At 48.6% G+C, this 14747-nt stretch overlaps 1 protein-coding gene across 1 annotated transcript; it reads right to left on the bottom strand.

Moving 5' to 3' along the window:
- Positions 1 to 1770: 1770 nt before the first annotated feature.
- Positions 1771 to 7748, bottom strand: LOC107980386 (endogenous retrovirus group K member 113 Pol protein-like). Its single transcript, XM_027403845.2, is given in 1 exon segment — positions 1771 to 7748. A coding segment is annotated over 1 exon segment (5109 nt). The 5' UTR covers positions 6929 to 7748; the 3' UTR covers positions 1771 to 1819.
- Between the last annotated feature and the right edge of the window lie 6999 nt (positions 7749 to 14747).

Below are 14747 nucleotides of genomic sequence, written 5' to 3'. Positions count from 1 at the left end.
AGGACCATTACCTGCACAGCGCTCACTCTTTCTTTTACAAAGGCTACTAGTTTATTGAGGATGCACGGCCCAAAGGTCAGGATTAGCAACAATATGAGTAAAGGCCCGACCAAAGTGGAGACTAGCGTAGAGAACCAGGGTGACCGGTTAAACCAATTTTCATACCATCCCTGGTGTGTTTCTCTTTCTTTTTTTCTGGTTTCTAGTCTATCTCTGAGCTTTGCCATAGAGTCTCTTATGACACCAGAATGATCTGCATAAAAGCAACATTCTTCTTTTAGGGCAGCACAGGTCTAATCCCCTCCTGTTCTGTAATACTACCTCTGATAATGAAGTCAATGACTCTTCCAGTTTGGTTATGGACTGTTCTAAGGCTCCCAAGTCCGCATCCATAGCTGCTCTGAGTTCATTATAGTAATAGGGCTGTTGGATGAGGGCAGCTGCTCCTGTTCCAATTCCTGCCGCCACTCCGAGTCCTAACAAAACAGCTAAGGTCAAGGTTATAGGTTCTCTCTTGTAGCGAGCACGGTGGTCAAATTCATCTATAAACGAGGCATCATCATGATAAATGACCCTAGGTACCAATTGGACTAAAATACAAAAGTCTTTAGTATTGTCAAAAAGTGAAGTATGGAGGCAAGGGGTCAAGCCGGTACCACAAGCCCACCAGGTATCGAGAGGGGGTACTAAGTATTTATCTGGGCCAGTTGTCAGGTTGGAGATAGTTACATTACAGAGGGGCTGATGCCTGGTAGGTACTTTTCCTATACACAGTCCAGTTCCTGACACTGCAGACAGGGTTAATTTTCGTTGGCTTCCCCAGGGGCAATGTGAGTGATCAGAAGTAACATTATAGCTACGTAGCTGAGCTATTCCTTCATAATAAGGGGGATTGGAAGTAAAACACAGCCAGCAGGACTGAGTAGCAGCAGGGTTAGTGCGATTTAAAACAACAAATGCACTATCAAGCAGATTGAACAGAAGGTCCTCAGTCCCCATAGGGACACGTGGGGGTGCAGTCCAGAGAGAATATGAGCCTTCCTTTGGTGACAGGGTGGGAGGAGGAGGCCTCTCAGGCCTGGGTATGGGGTTATCAAGCACCGAATTGGGGCCTACGGGTCGTGTGGGTGGACTTTCTATTTTTATCTTAATGACAAAAACGAATCCAGGGTCCCCGCTGCCAGTGTAGACTCTCCATCCCCACCGATTTCCTCTTACCCATTGACGATCCTGTTTTCCCTGTGGGGTAAAGCTGATATTTAAGGGGTTACAATAATTGTTTTTGCAAGGCCCCTGAGGGCCATCCGAGCTTCCAGAGGCACACCCAGTCCTATAAGCTGGGTATTTGGAGGGATCTCTTTCTCCTTTTTCTGGCTCTTCTGGCTTACGACCCTTCTTAACCATAATTAGATCCCAAGAGGAGGAAGGGTTCCAGTAGGCCTCTCCTGTAGTCTCACATCCCCATTTATTACAAAAATAGTCTGCAGCTCCTCCCCACCGTCTCTTCATTTCTCTGGATTGTCCCTGCCCGGGGCAGACATAGAAGTCTGCTGCCTGTAGGTTGGCTCGGAAAAACTGTCCTGAACACCCCAATGTGCTCCCTATGCCATGAGGGACACACTGTTCTTCTGGGGGTGGCTTTTCTAAGTCAGTGTAACTGGAAAGATCCCAAGCCATAGAGCCGGCTGCTAACTTACAGACATCGGGTGCAAGATCAGGCCACCAAGTCCAAAGGGGGTGCACTGCGGTTGTTGACCATACGACGTCGCCCTCTTCGTTAAGCACTTCCCAGGTTAGTTTTTGGGGGGCATGGGGGTTATTACCCAAGGTTGGGGCTACGGCGAAGGCGCAGCTTAAGAGGATTGTCACTGGTTGCCACTGTCCAATTTTCTTCATGGTTATTCTTGCCCTGACTGGATGTCTTCTTGACATGGGAAGCATGGACCCAGGCAGCAATCCCGTCGACCTTGACTGCTGAGGGGGTAGTCAACAGCACCAGGTAGGGTCCCTTCCACCGGGGCTCAAGCGTGCCAGCGCGATGTCGTCTGACCAGGACTGAGTCTCCGACCTGGAACCCGTGGGGCACCGTGATGGTTCCTGGAGCGTAGGCTTCTTTAATTCGACTCCAGATCTGTGTTTTAATAACTTCTAAGGCCTTTAAGTGAGTAAATAAAGCAGAAGAGGAGGGGGAGTAAGTGCTAGGATCCAATATCCCGCACGACTCCGTTAAGGGGGGCGGTCCCCCATGTAGGATTTCATAAGGGGTGAGGCCGAAACGCCCGGGCGAGTTTCGGACTCTAAGTAGTGCAAAGGGGAGGAGGGTCACCCAGTCCTTGCCGCCGGTCTCAATAGCTAATTTAGTAAGGGTCTCTTTTAGAGTTCTATTCATTCTTTCTACCTGTCCTGAGCTCTGGGGTCTGTAAGCACAATGTAATTTCCAATTAATCCCCAGTTGAGTGGCCAATTCTTGACTTACCTGAGCAACAAAAGCTGGGCCGTTATCAGACCCGATTACCTTGGGAATCCCGAATCTGGGCAGAATTTCTTCTAGTATCTTCTTGGTCACCATCTGAGCAGTTTCAGATTTTGTGGGAAAGGCTTCCACCCATCCTGAAAAAGTGTCTATAAAAACTAGAAGATATTTATTACCATATTTTCCTGGCTTAACTTCAGTAAAGTCTACTTCCCAATAGACTCCTGGTCGGTCTCCCCTCATTCTTTTTCCAGGCTCCTTGAACGGTCGGGCCGCATTGGTCATAGTACAGGCTTGGCATGCCTCCACTACCTGTTTTGTTGTGGTGTGTAGGTCTTGAACACAGTATTTGGAACTTTTAATTAGTTGTTTAAGTTTTTCAGTTCCGAGGTGAGTTAGTTGATGTAACCTTTTTACATAGTCCTGCCCTTCTTTAGCTGGTAAGACAATTTGCCCATCTTCAGTCAAGGCACAGCCTTTATGTGTGTGCTCCGGGGGCTCTGGTGGGTGATTTCTGATTTCTTCTATTAGCACCGTAGTTCCATGGGCAGCTTGCTTGGCTGTCTGATCTGCCATCTGGTTTCCCCGTGTAACTGGGTCAGTCCCCTTTTGATGTCCTGGACAATGGACAATGGCCAATTTCTTGGGTAGGTGTATGGCTTCTAGAAGAGCCAGGATTTCTTCTTTGTTTTTAATGTCTTTCCCTGCCGATGTGAGTAGGCCCCTCTGCCTATAGATAGCTCCATGAATGTGGGCGGTAGCAAAGGCGTAGCGGCTATCAGTATAGATGTTGACAGCCTTACCTTCTGCCAGGCGCAGAGCTTGAATTAGTGCCAAAAGTTCGGCTTTTTGAGCAGACGTCCCCTCTGGGAGGCTGCTGGCCCACAGCACCTGTTTCCCATCTACCACCGCTGCTCCTGCTTTTCTTTTTCCTTCCACCACGAAGCTGCTGCCATCCGTATACCAGCTAGGCACACCTGGCCAAGGTTGATCAGTCAGGTCCGTTCTGACTCCAGTCTCCTCCGCCAGGATATCAGCGCATCGATGCACAGGAGTAGAGTCATCTGCTTCAGGGAGTAGGGTGGCAGGGTTGAGGATAGCAGGGGGAGCAAAAGTTATTCGATCAGTTAGTAACAAGCTCTGGTAATGAGTCATTCGAGAGTTTGTCATCCAGCGGTCGGGGGGCTGCCGTACAATACTCTCTAAGGCATGAGGGGCGATTATAGTCACATGTTGACCCAGGGTCAGCTTGTCAGCATCTTTGACAAGCAAGGCTACTGCGGCAATGGCTTTCAGACAAGAGGGCCAACCGCTGGCTACCGGGTCTAGTTTCTTTGACAAGTAAGCCACCGGCCGCTTCCAAGGACCCAGGGCCTGAGTCAGGACTCCCCGAGCTATTCCAGCCCGTTCATCAACGTATAAGGTGAAAGTTTTGGTCAAGTCTGGCAGAGTCAAAGCAGGGGCTGTGAGCAGGGCAGCCTTTATTTTTTCAAAGGCTTTCTGATGTTCTTCTTTCCATGTAAATGGGACTTTGTCTTTAGTCAGAGGGTACAAAGGGGCCGCCAAAGTGGCGAATCCTGGTATCCAGAGTCTACAAAAGCCCGCCGTTCCCAGAAACTCACGTACTTGTCGTGGAGTGGTGGGGGTCGGGATCTGCATCACAGTTTTCTTTCGGGCTTCAGTGAGCCACCGCTTCCCTTCTCGGAGGGTGTATCCCAGGTAGGTAACTTCTGGACAGCATAATTGGGCCTTTTTTGCGGACACCCGGTACCCCAACTCACCCAATTCTTTTAGAAGCTCTTTGGTCCCATTAAGGCACAGTTCCCAGGTCGAGGCTGCAAGCAGCAAATCATCTACATACTGTAAGAGAGAGATTTGGGGGTTTCGTGCCCTGAAGGGCGCAAGGTCACGGTGGAGCGCTTCATCGAAGAGAGTTGGCGAGTTCTTAAATCCCTGTGGAAGCCTGGTCCAGGTCAGCTGACCGGTGTGTCCTCCGTCGGGGTCCCGCCATTCGAAGGCAAACAGGAGTTGGCTACTTGGATGTAGTCTGAGGCAGAAAAAAGCATCTTTTAAATCCAGAACAGTGTACCAGGACCGCTCCGGTGGCAGGGAACTTAGCAAATTGTAGGGATTGGGCACTGTCGGGTGGATGTCCAGTACCCGCTTGTTGACCTCTCTCAAGTCCTGGACAGGTCGATAGTCATTAGTTCCAGGCTTACGTACCGGCAAGAGGGGAGTATTCCAGGGGGACTGGCAATGAATCAGTATACCTTGTTGTAACAGCCTCTGGATGTGTGGTCGAATGCCTTCTTTAGCCTCCTGAGTCATGGGGTACTGCCTGACTGAGATGGGGGTAGCAGCTGCTTTTAATTCGACCACCACTGGCGGTACCCGCTTAGCCAGTCCCATTCCCGCTTGCTCTGCCCAAACTCCTGGAAAAGCTACCAACCATTCCTTAGAGGGCAAATTCTCAATCTTGGGTTCATGGAGGCGATATTCTTCTTCTAGATTTAGGACTAAACATGCTATAGGTGTCTCCCCCCAGGTGACTTCCGGCCCTGTCGAGGTGAACTGGACCTGAGCCTTTAGTTTAGTCAGCAAGTCCCTGCCCAGAAGCGGTGCAGGGCACTCAGGGATTACAAGGAAAGAGTGAGTCACTTGGCTTTTTCCTATTTTTAAACTTCTTTTTGTTGTCCAGGGATAAAGTTTACTACCAGTGGCTCCTGTGACCAGAGTCCTTCTTGATCCTAATTGTCCTAATGGTTCAGTCAAGACCGAGTGTTCAGCCCCAGTGTCCACTAAGAAGTCAACGGGGTTCCCCTCCACAGAGAGAGTTACCCTGGGCTCGGGGAGGGGGACCGAGCCCCGACTCCCCTAATCTTCTTCAAGGGCCAGTACCTTAGGGCCCTTCTGTTTCTTTTTGGGGCATTCTCTGGCCCAATGTCCTTTCTCTTTGCAGTATGCGCATTGGTCCTTTTCAAGTCGTGGTCTCTGTCCGCCCACGGGTCTATTTGCTTTGTTGCCCAGGTGCCCTAACTGTCTTTTCTCTACCCTTTCTTCACCTACTACTGCGGCCAAAATCCTAGTCAGATTCTTCTCTTGGCGGCGGTCACGCCGTTTCTCCCTTTCTTCCGTCTCTCTTTTTTCTCTCTCCTGCTTCTCTTCCTCAGTCTCCCTCTTATGATACACTTTCTCTGCTTCCTTCACTAAATCCTGTAAAGTATAATCTTGGAGCCCCTCTAATCTTTGTAACTTCTTCTTGATATCAGGGGCTGATTGTCCTATAAAAGCCATAGCTACAGCCGCCCGCTGTCCCTCTGAGGAGGGATCAAATGGAGTATATCTCCTGTAAGCCTCCATTAAGCGCTCTAAAAAGACAGAGGGTGGCTCCACCGGACCTTGTAGGACCTCCCTTACCTTAGCCAAATTCGTGGGTCGCCTTGCAGCTCCCTTGAGACCTGCCACTAGAGCCCGGCGGTAGACCGTGAGACGCTCCCTACCTTCTGCAGAGTTATAATCCCAGTCAGGGCGGATCAAGGGAAAAGCTGCATCTATAAGGTTAGGGAGGTTGGTGGGGGCTCCATCTGGTCCCGGAACATTTTTTCTAGCTTCTAGGAGGATTCTCTCCCTCTCTTCCGTGGTAAAAAGGACTTGCAAAAGCTGCTGGCAATCATCCCAGGTGGGCTGATGAGAAAACATTAGGGACTCAAGAAGCCCCGTCAGGCCTGAGGGATTCTCTGAAAAAGAGGAGTGGTTAGTTTTCCAGTTATACATATCGGCTGATGAGAACGGCCAGTACTGTAGCGGGACCAGTTCTCCCGGAGCCGGGGCGGGTCCATAAGCTCGTAAAGGTAGGGCAGTAGCAGAGTCAAACCCCGCGCCTTCTCCCCCTGGGCTACGACCCCGGCGGCTTCGGGTTCCGGCCGCCGGTCCTGTTTCAGAGGCCGTCCGGGAGTCGGCGGGGGGCGACACCTGTGGGGGACGTGCGTGGGAAGCTGGTTGAGGATACGGGGGTGGAGGGTAGTCGAGGAGAAGGGAACCATCATCAATTTCAGGATAAATCTTCGTAGGGGCCGATGGAGCAGGTACCGGTTTATCTGGAGGGGGTACTTTCGGTTTGGCGGCCACGGCCACCGTCACCGTTTCTGCCCCTGTCGTCCAGGGTCTCACCCAGGGTGTCGGATTTTGGACCAGGTCCTCCCATACGATAATGTATGGAACCTGATCAGGGTGTCCCCCTGAGGCCTGAAAGATAATTCGCTTGACAGCGGAAATGAGAGACAGGTTAAAAGTTCCCTCCGGAGGCCATCCTACGCCAAAACTCGGCCACTCAGAGGAGCAGAAAGTCTGCCATGGCCCTTTTCTGACTTCAACAGAAAGATTATGAGCCCTCGTCTTAACGTCCGTCCAATGGTCCAGGGTCAGTGTTAGCGGGGTCGTCACGGTCTGTCCCATTCCTGGTTCTATCACACTTCACAAAAAGAACAATCACAAAGACAACAAAACAGAGAGACAAAATCGCCGACCTTGAGTCGACCAGAAATCCTGAAAAGAGTCAGACGGTCTACAGATTGTCAAGGAGGAAACTAATCCCCTGACTTTCCTCGTGGGGGTCCACCAGGCGTCCCTGGTCCTTCCCCTGTCCTCCTGGGACGTCTCCCAGGGCGAACAAACGGTGGACACCCGGATACGTCTATCCCCGTCCACTCTGCTCCCCCCTCTGGAGGAGCAGACTCGATTAGAGCGTTTGCAAAAACCAGAACTGCGATCGCACCAGATCTCTGAACAATCCACAAACACAGAATCACAACAGAACAACGAGGAATGAAAATCCTTACCTCCAAGTGGGTCTAGGACCCCTGGGTGGTCGCGCAAATCCCGGGCGAGCCCCCAAATGAAAGACCCCCGAAGGGAGACCCCTCACTCAAGCCTCGGGAAAGGCGCGCACCCAGTAGGCACCAAGACCAGACTTGCTGCAATCACACGAGGAAGTTTATTGAGAGTGAAACGGAACGAGATCTCAGACCAGCATGCTGGGGTCGAAACCCATACACCACACAGGGGTAGAGGAGTTCGACCCCGGTCTGAATTTGTAACAGGCTTATAAAGGCAAAAAAACCACAAAAGAATGGGGAAATATCAGAGTCATACAGTATTCTTCAGTTAAACCATAAACCATGTGTCACATGAATCATACACCTGAGGCACACTTAGGGCGTTGAAACATTCCATAGAGGTCATCAGAACCTCGGGTAGTTATTCTGGGAACTGTTTTTTTTTTTTTTTTTTTTTTTTTAAGAAAGTTCCGGGTGTGATTACCTACAGAGAAGAGGGCCCTAGGGCAGGGGCTAGTGTTCTTTGAAAGTTTTGTTTTTACTCTTCATTATCTTTAAAGTTTATAATGTCAGACAGACTGCCAGATCCGGACAGTGACCCAAAGTCTCCAAAGAAGATTATGAGGCAACCCAGTTCCTGCACCTGGACCAGTGAGCAAGATGCTCAGATGTGATACCTGCCGCCTGCCAGAACCTAGCCGAGACTGTGGACAAAGCTGCTGGACACTGGAAAATTGATTGCACCCCTTTGCCTAGACAAAACAAGGTCAGTCTTTTCTATGTCCCTCTTCCACAGAGAGGAAAAAACTCTCACAGTATAGGCCTGGCGAAGATTGCTGTTCTTTGAGACAGCTGCCTCCAATGGTAATGGAGAAACTTGGGTATGGCTAACTGTATGGACTGGCTTCTAACTGGCTTCTGTCACTTTTTAGTAGATTCGGACAAAATATACCCTTCTCAGATCTCTGAAATATTACTGGTTGTCAGCTTGACAGCATCAGGCAGTCAGATCCACTATAAACTAGTCAGTATGTTAGCTGATAAAATAGTGACTATCTACTGTTCAGGCACAAGTTCAAAGTTTTTAAGTTTATTTTGGTTGTCATCTAAGTACAAACTTAAAGGGCTTTTCATCAGGCCAAAGGCACCTCTGTCCAATCCATACCTGGCTCTCTGGACAGAAGAGAAATGTACATGCTTATAGCCCAAATCTATAGTTTTTGCTAGTACTCAAAGTTATAAATATGTTCCTGCTGTTTAAACAGCTATCCAGATATCTGCTTTTTCTACACTGTGGGCTTCAGTAAATAAGTTTTAACCTCTGTTCCTAGTTTAAACATGTCTTAAACAGATTTCTGCTTCTGGCTGACATCTGAGTATCAGTTGCTAACTACAGGCTGTTCTAAGTAGACTGCGAGCCCTGGACTTGCTGTGGATGTGAACCAGTCCAGCTGATATGGACACCCCCTGTCTCTACAACAGTGTCTGCTAACCAGAAGCCCCTGATGAATTCCCCATTGCCTAAATTCCTTTTTGCTTTTGACTAGCATTTCAACCTTCTGGGGTCCCTAACTTCGTCCCAATGTCAGCAGGAAGCAGTTTAGAAAGAAATTTCGCCGCCCATTTTCCCTGGTTAAAATGCTAAGTCAAAAGGAACTCCCTTACATGGGGATGCCAGTATCTATCACTCCCTGATGGGGATGCTAGAGAGACAGCAATTCCATGATTGGAATTTACAAAAAAGAAAATGGGGGAATGAAGGAACCGGCTTCCCTTTTGGCAGCCATAACAGCCGAACACATGCTTGCCATAAACCTGCCTTGGTCACTTAGAGGTCAGATGCCTGTCTCGTGACAAGGAACCTTAGTCACTAAAAAGTCAGATGCCTGTCTCGTGACAAGGAACCAATCAGAAGTTAGCTGGTGGCGCTATGCTTTATGGCTCTGGGTGTGCTTTACGGACAAGCGCACAGCAATGACGTAGAGAGCATAGCAACCACCCTGGGAGGGCCTATGAGCCATAACAACCAGTTGACCAATCAACACAGGGCAAGCCCTCCAAGCCTGGAAGCACACCAATCGTGAGCCTGTGCGTACCCCTAGACACTCCCCTTACGCTGCCCTATAAGATCTTTTGGGAGACCCAAGGAGCCGTCTTTTTTTAGCCGTCTGCCATGGCGGGTGGGTGAAAGACCCGAGCTAACATGGGGTTAGCTCGTAAAACTACAATAAAGCCTCATGCAGTTTGCATCAAGCTTTCGCCTCCATTCTGTGTTTGGGGTGGCCGCCGTCCTGGACTAAGATTCTGGAAGCCTCAGCTTTCTGAGGGTCTAACAAGAGCCAAGTGGCAGCAGATGGAAAGGCGAAGCATGCCATGAGTTTCTTCACCTCCTGGCTAGTTTGCTGTTTTTCCAGCTGCTTTTTTGTGTCCTGAGGAGGGTAGGACAGCCACAGGTCTGCAGGGGGAAACACGAGGTTTTGTTTTTGAAAGGTTGGGTGCTGTAGTGGACTCACAGCCAGCTAGCCCCACTGACGTCTCAGCTCAGAGAGCATGGAATTGGATTTGAGCAGTTTGAGTTGATGTCTTAGGCTCCTCACTTAAGAGCCACGTGCCTGGCCTTGGGACTCGGGAGCACTTCGATTCGATATCTGATCTGCAACAGTCCAATTGTGCTGCTAATTTCCTGCTGATGGGCCGGAAGCAAAGTGAGTTCTGTGACCCATGCTGCTCTCCAGCTTGTCCTGTTTCCTTATGGAAAATACAAGGACAGTGTAGGGACTTTACTTTTTTTTTTCAGTAAATTTTTTAAAAGACTTTTATTTATTTATTATGTATACAACATTATGCTTCCATGTATATCTGTACATCAGAAGAGGGCACCAGGTCTCATTATATATGGCTGTGAGTCACCATGTGGTTGCTGGGAATTGAACTTAGGACCTCTGGAAGAGCAGTCGGTGCTCTTAACCTCTGAGCCGTCTCTCCAGCCCGGGACTTTACTTTTATGTTCTCTTTTAAAATTTTCATAAAGCTTACATGTCATAAACCCCTCATCTTTGCCACTTCGGGGTGTCTAAGCACGGCAGCCCTGGGTGGTATTCACAGCCGAATGCAGGCATCACCCCTCTCTGTTTCTAAGGTCCTCTATCACCCCAAAATGAGACCAAGGACCCCTCAGCAGTTTCTCCCCAGATCTTCTGTCTGCAGCCACTGCTCTGTTTCTGGTCTATGGGCTTTTGGGGGACATTTCAGATGAGCCAATCCCACAGCACTTGTCCTTCTGTGCCTGCAATCTGCTTAGCATGTTTTAAGGTTCCGTCTACATAGCAACAGCCAGGACACTGTTTGTTCTCAAGGCTGGAAATAGTGTTGTATGAACAGATTCCTTTGTGTGCTACTTCATCTGTTGGACTGTTAGACCCCCGGAAAACTCAGGTATCCGGGGTCCCAGGCCACGACCTCTGTCACCCCAATCACCAGGCAGATTCGAGAGATTGATGCAAACTGCACGAGGCTTCATTGTAATTTAACGAGCTAACCCCATGTTAGCTCGGGTCTTTCACCCACCCTCCATGGTGGATGGCTAGCAAAGACTCTGAGAAGCCACAGGACCGAGCTCTTATAGGGCAGCGTAAGGGGAGTGTCTAGGGGTACGCACAGGCTCACTATTGGTGTGCCTCCAGGCTTGGAGGGTTTGCCTTGTGTTGATTGGCCAGCTGGTTGTTATGGCCCATAGGCCCTCCCAGGGTGGTTGCTATGCTCTGTGCGTCATTACTGTGCGCTTGTCGAGCTTGTTCGTAAAGTACACCCAGGGTCGTAAAGCATAGCGCCACCAGCTAACTTCTGATTGGCTCCTTGTCTCGAGGCAGGCACCTAACCTCTAGTGACTAAGACAAGGTCATAGAGCATGTGTTCGGCGGTTATGGCTGCCGAAAGGGGAGCTGGTCCCTTCAGGACATTCAGGTTGTTTTCTCCTTTCAACTGTGTGAACTTTGGTACAACCATGTTTGTTTCAATGCCTGTTTTCATCTATACTACTAGAGTCCAGTTAGTGTTCTCTTGAGGAGCAGAATGGAGAGAGAATATGTGTATATTACAAAGAAGACTTAATAGACTGGATTATAAAGTATGGTCTGGGCAGTCCACAGTGGAACCTCACTCTAAAGATACAGAGAACCAGTAGTTGTGCAGCAGTCCACAAGGCTGAATGATGGAGCCTCCCAACCCAGTGCTGGCCTGAAGACTCTTCAGTGGATGGTTCTGGTGTTGGTGAAGAATGTCCATAACAGGGCAGATTAACTCCAGATACATGAAGGCAAGTGTGGTGGTTTAAATGATAAACATCCCCCCCCCCAGTTTCAGGAACACACATTTGGTCTTCAGCTGATGACGCTTTTGGAGGAGGTTTAGGTGCTGCAGCTGTTAGACCCCCAGAAAACTCAGGTATCCGGGGTCCCAGGCCACTACCGAGGTCACCCCAATCACCAGGCGGATTCGAGAGACTGATGCAAACTGCACGAGGCTTTATTGTAATTTATCGAGCTAACCCCATGTTATCTTGGATCTTTCACCCACCCACCATGGCGGATGGCTAGCAAAAGACCCTGAGAAGCCGCAGGATCGAGATCTTAAAGGGCAGCGTAAGGGGAGTGTCTAGGGGTACGCACAGGCTCACTATTGGTGTGCCTCCAGCCTTGGAGGGCTTGCCCTGTGTTGATTGGTCAACTGGTTGTTATGGCCCATAGGCTCTCCCAGGGTGGTTGCTATGCTCTGCATCATTGCTGTGTGCTTGTCCGTAAAGTATACCCAGGGTCGTACAGCATAGCGCCACCAGCTAACTTCTGATTGGTTCCTTGTCATGAGGCAGGCATCTGACTTTCTAGTGACTAAGACAAGGTCATAGAGCACGTGTTCGGCCGTTATGGCTGCCAAAAGGGAAGCTGGTCCCTTCACAGCCTTGCTAGAGGAAGCCCATCACTGAGGGCTGGCTTTGAAATTAAAAACGTTGTAGCACTTCCTGTTTACTCTTTTGGTTTCGTGACTGTGGTAGAGATGTGCGCTCTCAGCTTCCTGGTCTTGCTGCCATGCCTGCCACTTGCTATCATGCTTCCCGGGCACGATGAACATTTATCCCTCTGAAACCATAAGCCCAAACACACCCTTCTTTCTGTAAGTTGCTTTTGGTCAAAGTGTGTTATCACAACAACAGAGAAGTAACTGGTATGGTAAGAAGGCAGAAAGCAAAGCCTCCCCCTTGAATTTGCTTGTATCTGGGTTAACACTGGGAGACACTACGCACATTTAGGGTGGATTTTTCCCCATAGTAGTACTTTCTTGGTCCACCACCTCCCGAATAATGACAGGGACTTTTTATTAATTATGAAAGCATGACCTTAGCTTAGGCTTGTTCCCAACTATCTCTTAAAACTTAAATTAACTCTTTTATGTTACTCTACATTCTGCTATGTGGCTTGTTATCTCTCAGGACACTACATCCAACTTCCTCCACATCTGGCCAGTGAAGCATCCCCCTTTATCTTCTCTCCCAGAGTTCCTATCTGTGCCCAGAAGTCCTGCCTATCCTCTCCTGCCTAGCTATTGGCTGTTCAGCTCTCTATTAAACCAATCAGAAGATGCCTTAGGCAAGTGAAGAAGGACACAGGTACATCTTCACACAGTGTACAAAAAGATTATCCCAACATTTCCCATTTCAAATGAATATATTCAAGAAAATCCCTCAAGGCATGCCCAGAGGATTAGGTATTAGTTAATTCCAGATCCAGTCAAAGTGACAAACAAGATCAGCCATCACATCGAAGGACAGCTAAACTTTTCCCAAGCAGCCCTGCCATTTTATTCTTCTACCATTATTGTGTAAGGGGCATTGTTTCCCCACCCTCAACAGTACTTGCTAGTTTTCATCATTCCCTTTTTGTTGTCCTAGTGGGTATGAAGTGGTAACTCATTGTAGTTTTAAAAAGTTTTTCTTTTTAGATGACTGTGGTGGCACACGCCTTTGATCCCAGCACTTGGGAGGTAGAGGGAGGCAGATCTCTGTGAGTTTGAGGCCAGACTGTTCTACAAATTGAGTTCCAGGACAGCCGGGGCTGTTACACAGAGAAACCCTGTCTCACAAAACCAAAAATGAAATTAAACTTTTTTTTTTTTTTGTGGGGGAAGCCATGCTGCATTCAAAGAGGGGTCTGTCAGGCTTGGCAGCAAGTGCTCTTACCCACTGGGCCTTCTAGCCAGCCCTGAAGTTTTGTTTGAGAATCCTTTCGCAGTAAGTAGCCCAGGACAGCCTCAAACTCACAATCTTTCTGCTTCTGCTTCCCTGGACAATAGGTGTCCTCCACTCTGCCCGGCTCCTTGAGGGTTTGCTTTTATTGTTGTTTTGTTGTTGTTGTGTTTTCTGTTTGTTTGGTTTGACTTAGCCTTTTGAGACAGCCTTGGCTGTCTTGGAATTAGCTTTGTAGACCAGGCTGGCCTTGAACTTAGAGAGGTCTGCGCCCCTCTGCTTCTTGAGTGCTGGGGTTAAAGATGTGCACTACCACGGCCTGCTCCTTGTAGCTTTGCTTTCCACTTTCTAACACTGATGATTCTAGGGCATAGGAATATGAATTGACTCTCAAGTCCAGGGCCTTACACACAGTAGGCACTTATACTGTACCCCCAAACCATAATCCCTACCCAGAATTTTGTAATACTGGTGACTCTAGTTGGTCTGCTTTATTTTTGGTCACTATATTGGTGTCATATTCAAAACATCATTGTCTCATTTATTGTCACGAAGATTCACACCTGTGCTCTTATAGCTTTGGTTGTTACATTTAAGCCTTGCACATGTTGTGAAGAATTTGAACTTGGTTCCTTTTCATGCTGACAGCCAGTGCCATCTGTTGAAGACCCCACCGCCACCACCATCGATGTGGTAGCCCCGGCTTGAAATCACTGCTAACAGACATGAGATTCACTTCTGGACTCTCATGTCCCACAGACCTGTGTATCTATCCCACACCAGGGCCATGAGGTCATGATTACCATATATCTGTGGTTTGCACAGTAGGAAGGGGGTCCTCCAGCTTTGTTTTTGAGTTTCAAGACCATTTTTGTTATTTTGTTGTTTCCATGGGAATTTTAACCAGATTGTCAATTTCTGCCACCAAAAAGTCCAGCTGGGTTTTTGGCAGAGACTGCGTTGAGTTATTAGGTCACTTTGGGAGCAGTCTGGCTCCAACTCTGTTTATTTTTTTAAACTCATTTATTTTTATTTTATGTGTATAAGTTTGCCTGAATGTACATATTTGTACCACTTCCTTGTCTGGTGCCCACAGATGCCACAAGAGGGGATTGGGTCTCTGGGAACTAGGAGTTACAGAACCCATAAGCTGCCATTATGGGTTCTGGAAACTGAATCTGGATTCATCAAGTGCTCTTTT

This window comes from Cricetulus griseus, chromosome 2 (genome assembly GCF_003668045.3).
Source record: "Cricetulus griseus strain 17A/GY chromosome 2, alternate assembly CriGri-PICRH-1.0, whole genome shotgun sequence".
Classification (NCBI taxonomy): Eukaryota; Metazoa; Chordata; class Mammalia; order Rodentia; family Cricetidae; genus Cricetulus; species Cricetulus griseus.
This window is presented reverse-complemented; position numbering and strand designations above follow the sequence as displayed.